Source organism: Sebastes umbrosus, chromosome 6 (genome assembly GCF_015220745.1).
Source record: "Sebastes umbrosus isolate fSebUmb1 chromosome 6, fSebUmb1.pri, whole genome shotgun sequence".
NCBI lineage: Eukaryota > Metazoa > Chordata > Actinopteri > Perciformes > Sebastidae > Sebastes > Sebastes umbrosus.
The window spans coordinates 15,814,504-15,825,392 of NC_051274.1; the positions used below are offsets into that span (position 1 = coordinate 15,814,504).

Sequence of the window (10,889 nt, forward strand, 5' to 3'; positions counted from 1 at the left end):
TCCCATGAAAGGCCATGGATGTTATTATATCTTTGTTGGTTAATTCTGATAGTTTGTGTGTTTGTGTCTGTATAGGTTGCTTCCCAGGAACAGAAGAAAAGTCTTCCTGCTCCTGCTCTCAAGACCAGAATAAACCAGCCAAGCCAGGTCACCGCTATACCAGATATTCTCGCCTGTATGCTGAAGGACACAACATCGGAGCACAAAGCTCACCTCTTTGACCTCAAATGCAAGATATGCACAGGTGAATTAAAAATATTTTTTTTTACAATAGCTGTACAATACCTAGTAACGTTATTATCCAGTGACCATCTATTGTTACTTTCAGTTTTTATAAATATATTCTTATTTCTTCCTTAAAGGCCAAATGCAAGCTGGGGAAGAGGAGGAACCTGCAAAGAAAAAGCCCAAGGTTTCTGAAACGAGAGATAAATATGAACCCTTTTGGAGAAAATCTGCAGGAGATGACTCCCCTCTGCTGGCGCCACCAGACTCACCTGACATGGATTCTCCAACATCATCCTTAATAGATCCTTCATCCCGCCTTATCATTGATGCTCCAGCATTGACTATAGTAGAATCCCCTGCTTCCCCCATAATGGACTCTCCAGCCTCTCCCATTTTAGAGTCTCCAGCTTCCCCTGTCATGGAGTCCCCCGCATCCCCAACTCCAGACACTCCTAAATCCATTATACGAAAGAGAGCATACACACCAGTTATGATCCCTGCTGTTTCCACAGTAACCATCACAAGGCGTGACCCCCGCACTGCAGCAAGCAGGTTCTCTGCTTTGTCTAGTAGCACCTCTGGTTCCAGTAACGCAACCCATCACCAATCAGTCTCTTATGCTCCTCTCAAAGAGACTGTCTCTGCATTGCCCTCAGCACCAGCCTCCTCACGACCACCAGCGAAACCATTACCTAAATCTATCTTAATGAAACCATCTTCCTCTGTGGATCCCAGACTTTATGGCCCAAGGTATTTAAAGAACTGTAGAGTAGAATAACTCTATTTTACTCTGTTTTATATATATACATTTGAGCAAAATCAGCATATTGTGTGGATATGATTGTCATTGTGCTGTTGTGTTTTGTGTCTCAGGACCGTGATCTCTGAATCTCCAGCTGATGGTGGGACTTCTCAGTTCTTGGCTAAGCAAGACATAGTGTGGAAAGGCTTCCTAAACATGCTCACTGTGGCCAAGTTTGTCACCAAGGGATATCTGGTTTCAGGATCTGTTGAAAATCTCAAAGCGGTATAGTACTGCACAATAATAACTTTTATTGTATCAAAAAGATCTTTCATTGTAATCAGTTGAATTGACAAAGATATTAACTTTTTTGTGTGTGTGTAGGATCTACCTGATACCATACAAATCGGAGGACGAATCCTGCCTCAAACAGTGTGGGACTATGTTGCAAAACTAAAGAGCTCTGTTACAAAGGCAAGCAGTAGATTTAGTATTTTTTTCTGTGACTTGTCCAATGATATAGGAAATCTATCAATTTAACATCTTCTTTTTTTTCTTCTTTATTGCTTATTAGGAGTTATGTGTGATCCGGTTTCACCCTGCAACAGAGGAGGAAGAGGTGGCCTATGTCTCCCTGTTTTCCTATTTCAGCAGCAGAGGTCGTTTTGGTGTGGTCGCCAATGGCAGCCGTTCCATCAAGGATGTATACCTTGTCCCACTCAGTGCAAAGGAATCAATCCCATCCATACTACAACCTCTTGACGGACCAGGTGTGATAATACTTTGACTACCACTTATAGTCTTTTATGATAAACACATGCACATGCATTATCGAGCACCCATCTACTGAAATCAAATTGATAAACACATTCACTCACTACCTACTTTTACGATAAAATAACCCACTTCCTTCTATAATATGTCAAAAATTGATTATTATGCCATATGTTATCAGTATTTTGTTATACCGTGTTCTGCAGAATAGGCACAATCCTGGGCCATACTTGAGAACTGAGAGCTGTTGTGACGAAATTTGCACCATAATTTGCACCAAAATGCATCCATTTTTTACTATAGGAAACAGCTGACAATACAGAGACGCCAGCTGGCCGAGATTTTTACCAGGAAACACATACATTTTGTAAATTTGTCAATTATGAGTTTAAAGTTCAACAGGTTTTGAATTAATCTTGCATTTAATATTTGGCGTCAGTTGAGCCTGTAAAATGTTTGTCATTTTGATTATTGCTGTTTCTGAGTTTTCTATAATTATTGATAAATCAATTAGTGATCCCAGCCCTAATGAAACCACCTATATATTTTGTGAATTTGAGTAATTATCTAACATTTTATACAAAAATTGGCAGTCGAGCATTTGGAAAAGAAAATGGAACGACAGGGAGCCAATTGTCGTATTCAATTGACTTGATCCAATGATTTATTTATTTCACTTTTTTTTATTTCACAGGACTTGAGAAAAACAGGCCCAATCTTCTTCTGGGTCTGGCAGTCATCCAGAAGGCAAAACGTCCAGGAGGCTTGCCTCAGGATATTGAAGAGAAGAGACCCAAAGTTCATATGTCCAAAGACCCTATGTGGATCCCAAAACCCCCAGTCCTCTATGGTTCTGACAAATTGGAGATGTTCAAACCCTACGATCCAGAGACTCCTACAAGCACCACCCCTCCTGGCTCACCACCTTGCCCTGGGTCACCATCAGACTCAGGGCAAGATCATTCCTCCTCTGGCTCAGTTACCATACCATCTTATGTGACTTCCATTAGAACAAACCCTCCTGTTTCTACCTCAGCTGCTGTTGCTGCCACTCAGTCCACCTCTAATAGCATCTCTGACAAGAATCCCACAACAGCATCCAGTAATAAGACGCCACTGCAAACTATCTTGAAGAGTTTGTTCGGCAATAAGCAAACTGACTCTGTGGTCTCTTCTGACAGAAGTTCTACAACAACAACAGTTAGTGTTAAGAAGGTCGCAGTGTTTTCTCGGGCATCCGGATCAATGGTGGATCCAATTGTCCAACAGTATGGACAGAAATCCAAAGTCAAAAAAATAAAAGAAGAAGAAGAAGAAAATGACTTTGATCGACCATATGACCCAGAAGAGGAGTATGATCCAGCAATGGGATATGGCATGGTTGCTCCTCAGAGCATAAAAACAATTACGGCAGATGACCCTTCAATGTCCGGCTTTGTAGACGATGATGTGGCCTATGATCCAGAGGATGAGACCATCTTTGCAGATATTCAAAGTGATGCTGTAACAAAGCCCCCTGTTCCAACTCAAACGTCAGATTCTCCATCATGCCCAACAGCAATTTCCACCCAGATTGTAACGCCAGTTCCAACCTCCACTCCAGCGCAAACCTCCACCCCAGTTGCAGTAATGCAGAACATTCCTACAGGCACTGTGGTTGTCTCAGCTGCAACACTAACTGAACAACAGCGGATGCTTGAGGAGCTCAATAAGCAGATTGAAGAGCAAAAACGGCAGTTGAAGGAGCAGGAAGAGGCACTGCGTCAACAGAGAGAGGCTGTGGGTATGTTCATGGCTCGCTTTTCTGTTTCTGATTCCTTGATGTCTCCCCCACAAAAATCTTTGCCTCTCAGTCAACTGTCAGAATCAACAGACAAGATCAGCAACCCTACAGAGACTGTGAACAGTTCAAATGTGGAATCACAAACTGTTAAGCTAGAAGACACAACTGCCATCCCTAATTTAGAAAATGATACAGATACTGTTACAGAGCAAGATGAAACACAGGACAATGTTAAGGAAACTGACAAGTATTCCTCTGCTGGAGAGATTGAAGATTCAGATGTAGCTTATGATCCTGAGGACGAATCGCTTTTTAATGACATTCAAGATGATGTATTTCAAGTAGGCAGTATAAAGGCTTGTGATTCATCTTCGTCTAGAACAGGACATAGTGCGGGCCGCAAGGGCACTCCTCTGAATTCACACCACAGTCGAAAGCGAAGGCTATCACCAAAGAAGCGGAGTCATCATGAAAGAGGCCGCCATAGAAGTCCTTCAAGAAAATCACAGCAGCGTTCTCCTTCACATTCCCAGAGACGCAGAGAAAGGGATAGACACAGGTCAAGGCATAGAACTAGAGAGCAGTCTGAACGTCAAGGTCGCCACCGTAAAGAGCATACAACACGCCGACATTCTCATGGGCGTAGAAGATCCCCATTATCTCCTAGAAAAAAAGATTCTAGGTCCCTTTCACCAAATCAGCAGAGAGGACTTTCCCCACAAGTTCTTGAGAAATCAAAGCCTTTAAGTGTTCTGTGTAATGCTCCAGACTCTTCAGACTCTGTTCTTGGACAGTTTGTAGAGAGTAACACATCATCATTTACCTCGGTGAACATTAAAAATGACCCTGATGGACATCAGCTAAAAAGTAATCTTGTTGAGAGAGTTGATAAAGACTTTTCTCCCTGTTCACCTGAACTTCTTAAGCTTGAGACTTCAGGACCACCAAAATCCCAGGAGCTTCAAAAAACTTCAGTCAGTGGCCATGACGACACAGGTAGTGGTTCTTGTACACAGGTGGATAAACCCTCTCAACAGGAAACTCTGTTTACAAACAAATTTGAAAGTACAGTTCCTCTAAGAGAAAGTGATCCGCCCATTCGAGATTCCCCTCAGAGCCCTGATCCAGAGCCACAGTTTGTGAAACCTAGCAGCATAGAAAAGAGTGACTGTGTTAAGATTGAGGAAATCACAGATCCTGAGATGCATACCAGTGACTCAACACCACATGATAAAGTTGAAAACAATTGTCTGCCTATTGGTGGTCAAGCAACAATGTCCAATATACTGTGGCCTGCTGTTGGAGGTCCCGTATCAAATGTTAGAAATATGGATTTTATAGCCTTAAATCTAAAGGGCCAATGGGACATAGATAAGGGTATGATGGAGGAAGACAAACAGATAGATGGGGGAATTCCAGGCTTAAAGCATCCAGACATACTGGGTCAAGGGGGAGGACATTCAAATCGAGCTACAGGCTCAGATATTAAGAGATCAGGACCTGAAATAGACCCTGTGCCAAAGCATCCAGGACCTGGTATGAGTGGTCCTGGTATTAGGGATAAAGGATCAAATATGAAAGAACTTGGACATAGGGGGCCACAGATAGGTCTTGGAGAAACAGGAATTGTATTCCCAGGGCCTGATATGAGCAGTCCAGTCATGCAAGGCATGAGTCCCAACATTTGGGGTCCTGGATCACACACACAAAACCTATCTAGTTTGCAAGGTGTAAACCCAGAAGGGTTTAAAAAGGGCCCTTCGGCATATAGACCTGGGCTTGACACAAGGGGCACAAGGGAGCCTTTATCAGCTATGTATCATCCAAGTCCAGAAAACCCAGATGGCAGGCCAGGTGTGATGGAAATAGGGAGAGATCAATCTCTCAGGGGTCCACAGATAGAAGGTAGGGCTCCAGATCTTATAGGAAGAGGTAGAGGCCAAAAAGATAGAGGTGAAAGTCCACATAGTCCACGTATGAGATCTGCTATGAGGGGTGGAGATGTAAGAGATTCAAGTCCAGATATAAGGAGACCAGGTCCATCTTTTAGGGGCTCAGAAAGAGTTCAAAGGCAATCAAGGCATGACGGCAGTCCAGTTTTAGACGAAAGGGGCCCTCCTAAAAGGGTTTTTCAGGCTCATGGAAGAGATGCAGACTTGAACTGGGTGGGTGGTAGTCGAGAAAGGAGTTTAGATTTGAATGCAACTACAGATTCAGCAGATAGGCTATCCCCAGCAATGACAGATGAAAGGTGGGGCCTACAAAGAGGTCAAGGTGTACCCATGAGAGGACCAGGGCTAAGCATAAATTATGAAAGTGGTGGGTCTAACATGTCCTGCATTAGACAAGACAGTAATGGGCCTAGAGGACATTTCAAGGAGCCACAGCCCGATATTAGGGCTGAAAGGAGTGTGCTTGGCCCTGACCAGAGAGAATCAGAAATTTATATGGGGCCTGGTCAAGATATGGGTAGTATGGGTGGCTCAGATACAAGGGGTGATGGCATGCCAGACATTACTAATTCAGATTGGAGAGGTCCAAGACCGGGTGTTGTCTGTCCTGATATGAGGGGTCAGAGGAGTCAAAGTAAAGGCCTGGGTCCACATATGAGGGGCCCAGATAGTGGCCCAGGATCAAACATAAGAGATGATTGGAGAGGGCCAGGTAGGAGAGGATCAGGTCCAGTCAGAGGAGGGTCATTTATACAAGATGAATGGAGAGTCAATCAGCCTGATAGGAGAAGTCCAAACATGGAGAGCCAGGGGCCTGACAGAAGAGGTGCTGGAGACCTAGACTTTAGAGAACCAGGGTCTGAAATCAGCGGTCCAAACATTGAGGACCTTAGGCATGACAGGAGAGGATCAGGAGGTCCAGAGTTCATGGGACCAGAGCCGAAAAGTAGAGGTCCAACTATAGGCAATCTACGACCTGGCATGCAAGAACCAGGGGGTCCAGACTTTGTGAGACCAGGACTTGAAAGGAGAGGTCTAGCCATGGAGAGTCTGGAACCTAACAGTAGAAGACCAGGGGGTCCACATTTCAGAGGACCAGCTATTGAAGGTCCTGGGCATGACAGGGGAAGACCTGGAGGTCAAGACTTCAGAAGACCAGGGCTTGAAAGGAGAGGTCCAGCTATGGAGGGTCCTGGGCCTGACAGGAGAGTACATGGAGGTCCAGATCTCAGGGGACCAGGGCCTGATAGCAGAGGCCTATCAATGGAGGGTTCTGGGCCTGACAGGAGAGGACCTGAAGGTCCAGATGTCAGGGGACCAGGGCCCGAAATCAGAGGCTTATACATGGAGGGTCCTGGGCCTGACAAGAGAGGACCTAGAGGTCCACATTTCAGGGAACCAGGGCCTGAGAGGAGAGGTCCAGCTATGGAGGGTCCTGGGCCTTCCAGGAGAGGACCTGGAGGTCCAGATTTCAGGGGACCAGGACTTGAAAGGAGAAGTCCAGTTATGGAGGGTCCTGGGCCTGACAGGAGAGGACCTGGAGGTCCAGATTTCAGGGGACCAGGACTTGAAAGGAGAAGTCCAGTTATGGAGGGTCCTGGGCCTGACAGGAGAGGACCTGGGGGTCCAGATCTCAGGGAACCAGGGCCTGAAAGAAGAAGCCCAGCTATGGAGGGTCCTGTGCCTGACAGGAGAGAGTCTGAAGATCCAGAGTTCAGGGGACCAGGGCCTGAAAGCAGAGGCTTATCTATGGAGGGTCCTGGGTCTGACAGAAGAGGACCTGGAGGTCCAGATTTCAGAGGGTCATGGCCTGAGAGGAGAAGTTTATCTATGGAGGGTCCTGGGTCTGACAGGAGAGGACTTGGAGGTCCAGATTTCAGAGAGCCAGGGCCTGAAAGGAGAAGTCCTGCTATGGGTGGGCCGGATCCTGACAAGAGACGTCCAGGAGATCAAAACACTGATGGACTGGGTCCTGACAGGAGAGGGCCATATGTGAGAGGTCCTGGGTCTGGCTTCACAGGACTGGGGCCTGAAAGAACTGGTCCAGGGATGGAAGGTCCAGGGCCTCACAGTAGAGGATGGGGAGGACCACATTTCAGGGGTCCTGGGCCAGAAAGCGGACAACCAAATATTGAGGTCCCAGGGCCTGACAGGAGAGGTCCAGAAATAAGAGGACCAAGGCCAGAAAGACCAGGTTCAGATATGGAGGGTCCAGGGCCCAACAGGAGAGTGCCAGGAGGTCCAGACATGATGAGACCAGGGCTTCAATATTCAGGTCCAAATAGAGAGGGCCCAGGGCCTGACAGGAGAGGTCCAGAAGGTCCAAATCTTAAAGGGCCTGGGCCAGAAAGAAGACCTCTAGAGATGGAGGGAACAGGAAACAGCAGGAACTTTTCAGGAGGCCCACAGTTCAGGGTGCCTGAGCCAGAAAGAAGATCTCCAGATATGGAGGGCCCAAAGTCTGATTGGAGAGGTCCACACTTCAGAGGAGTGAGGCCTGAACAAATTGTTATGGAGGGTGCAGGGCCCGATAGGCAACGTCCAAGAGGTCCAGATTTTAGAGCACCAGGTTGGGAAAGTAGAGGTCCAGACATAGAGAACCCAGGGCCTGGCAGACAAGAACCAGGAGACTCACGCTTCAGGGAGCCTGGGTCTGAAAGAAGAGGTCCAAATATGGAGGGCCCAGGACCAGATTGGAGAAGATCTGGTGGTCCAGATTTTAGAGGCCCAGGCATCAGGCAGAAAGGTCCAGATACAGCAGGTCTAAGACATAGAAGAGATGACTGGGAAGGGGGTGACTTTAGAGGTTCAGAACCTGTCCAAGAGAGCCCAGATATAGAGGACCAAGGACCTTCAAGGCCTAGGAGGGGAAACATTAGAGGACCAAGGCCAGACATAAGCAGTCTAAATCAGGAAGGCCGATGGAAAGGGCCAGACTTCAGGGGCTCTGCACTTGATGGGCGAGGCACAGACACAGAGGAACAATGGTCTGATGGAAGAGGGCACAATATAGAGGCTGTAGAAAATGAAAGAGAATGTTCAGTAGATGATTGGAAAAGACATGGCAGCAGGGGTTCAGGCCGAATTCACGAAGGTCCAGGTGAACAGGTTCAAGAACATAGTAGGCAAGGTCCTTGTAGGGAATGGAGAGGCCCTAAAAGCAGGGGGCCACGGCCCATACAGGAAAGACCAAATATGCCATTCCCAGGGCCTTTGAGAGGTCCAGGAGATGATTGGAGTGGTCCTGGTTGCAGTGGTCCAGGGCCTGTCCAAGGTGACTCAGATATGGTATGTCCAAGGCCTGGTAGGGGAGGACCTGGAGATGGATGGAGAGAGCCTGATAGAGGTAGTGCTGGGCCAAACAGAAGGGGGCGTGGACCATTTTTCAGTGGGGAAAGAGATCCAGACAATAGAGGACAAGGCCATGATAGAAGAGGTCCAGACACGAGAGAACCAGGATCAGATATGAGAGGGGGGAATATGGGGAATGACTGGAGGCAGCCAGAATTCAGAGGTAATATGAGGGGGCCAAACATGGACGGGCCTGGGGTTTATAGGGGAGTTCCAGACAGGAGAGGATTTGAAATGGAAGGTCTTGATAGGAGGGGCCCCAGAGGTCCTGATTTAAGATGCCCAGGGCCTGAAGACATAAATTCAAACATTGAAGGTCCAGGGACAGATGGGAGGTTTTCAGATTGTGGGGGATCTGAGAGGCAAGGTGTAGACATGGAAAGACCTGTAACAGGTAGACAAAGATTTGAGCATGATTTTAGGAGGGAAGGCAGAGGTCCATATATGAGAAGGCTAGGGCCTGGTAAAACGGATATTAGGGAGCCAGCACCTGAAAGTTCAGATATAAGACATGGGCCTGGGAGGTGGGATACAAACACCGAGGGCCCTGGGCCTGATAGAAGAGGTCCAGACATGATGGGCCCAGGGTTAGACTCAAGGGGATCGGAGCCAGCCATGAAGGATGACATGCAAGGGTCAGATATAAGGGGCCCAAGGTATGAGAGCAGAGGGCCAGACATGACAGCATCACCTCATTTCAATAGTCCTCATGAAGTTGCCATATCCCAAGGCCCTAGTGATCCACAATCTGGACCATACAATGAACCCCTAGGTCTAGCTCAAAGCAGTGGAGGAAACTCAAGCCCCAGTCTACAAAATCAGCAAGCAGTAAAGCCCCAGAGACTCAGAACTGCCTTACTTCCCACTCCAACAAGAGGTTTCATACGCTTCCCAAATCGTATGATCAACAATCCTGATGTCTTTAGCCCAAAACGAAAACAAATAGGTCATCCACCAGACAGGGAGCGAAGTAGAGATAGACCAGTGAGTCAAGAACGAGAGTCGGTCAAACGGCAAAGACAGGAGCAGGAGAAAAGTCCTGCTGGTAAAATAAGCACACCTGTAGATGCAAGCACAGGGGATGGAGAAGGAAAAAAGGAAGTGGGCAATGACACTGATCAAAAGGATGCAGGTGTAGAAACTAAAAACAATCAAATTATGGACAGTGATGGAAATAAAAGCAATGTCCAGCCAAGTTAGACACAGGCTACATGTCAACACATGGACCCTTCAGGACAGTAAGACCGTCGAACTAGACCTGCAAGAAGGCTTAGTATCATCACATTGAATAGAGATACCACAGCATAACACACATTGAATGTATTTTGTCTTATTGAAATTTCAACAAGAACTATAGGCAAAGCCATGTGAAAGATCAGACATTGTAGGTTGATATGGAAATGGTCAGAAGTATTTGAGTTAATTATGTTCTAGTGTGTCTTGTACTCAAAGATGCATTTTTTTTGTTATTTGATTATGACTAAATGGCTCTTTAATGTAATCAGTCACTTGTAAATTCAACTTGATGTGCATTTCTAGTTGGAAATTGAAAGAAATGTTTTGTACAGAAAATGTCCAGTTTTTTTTTTGTTTCTTTTTTTAAAACATAGCCATAGTATAGCCTTGATCTGGCTTTTATGTTTGTCTGCTGATAAAACATGGCTTGTTTCATTGTTCTTTTAGAATGCAAGAGGACAATAAATGATAGACATTTTTTTAAAATTTGTATTTAATCTGATTTTGTCATTAATATTTGGAATTGATTGTTTGCTACGTGAGTATTGCCCAAATCTGTTACTTAAAAAAAATACTCCATGAAAAGTCCATTCAGAAATGTTAATTTAGTAAATTAAGGAAAACTGTTGCAAGCAAAATGTAAGCCTACTTAAAGTACTCAACAGTAAACATGCAAAAAAAAAAAAATGCTAAAACTGATGCATTCATGTTTAAGTAGAATTGTATGTGTTATGGTTGGTCAAGATGGAGCTAATTTTAGCTACTATATTTGGCAGGCATTGGTTTGGTAGGTAATCTATCACAATTCATAATATTTCATGAG

The 10,889-nt window shown here is 45.7% G+C and overlaps 1 protein-coding gene across 5 annotated transcripts in view; it reads left to right on the plus strand.

Moving 5' to 3' along the window:
* si:ch73-181d5.4 overlaps positions 1 to 10,552 on the plus strand; it is a 35,185-nt gene extending 24,633 nt beyond the window's left edge. For 4 of the 5 annotated variants that reach the window (XM_037771569.1, XM_037771571.1, XM_037771570.1 and 1 more), the window contains 6 exons: positions 76 to 244; positions 363 to 978; positions 1,102 to 1,255; positions 1,355 to 1,444; positions 1,545 to 1,740; positions 2,439 to 10,552. In XM_037771569.1, the coding sequence (XP_037627497.1) occupies positions 76 to 244; positions 363 to 978; positions 1,102 to 1,255; positions 1,355 to 1,444; positions 1,545 to 1,740; positions 2,439 to 10,030 (8,817 nt within the window). In that variant the 3' untranslated portion in view covers positions 10,031 to 10,552. The remainder of the gene's footprint in view (positions 1 to 75; positions 245 to 362; positions 979 to 1,101; positions 1,256 to 1,354; positions 1,445 to 1,544; positions 1,741 to 2,438) is intronic. The other variant, XM_037771573.1, reaches the window with a different exon arrangement.
* Positions 10,553 to 10,889: the final 337 nt, after the last annotated feature.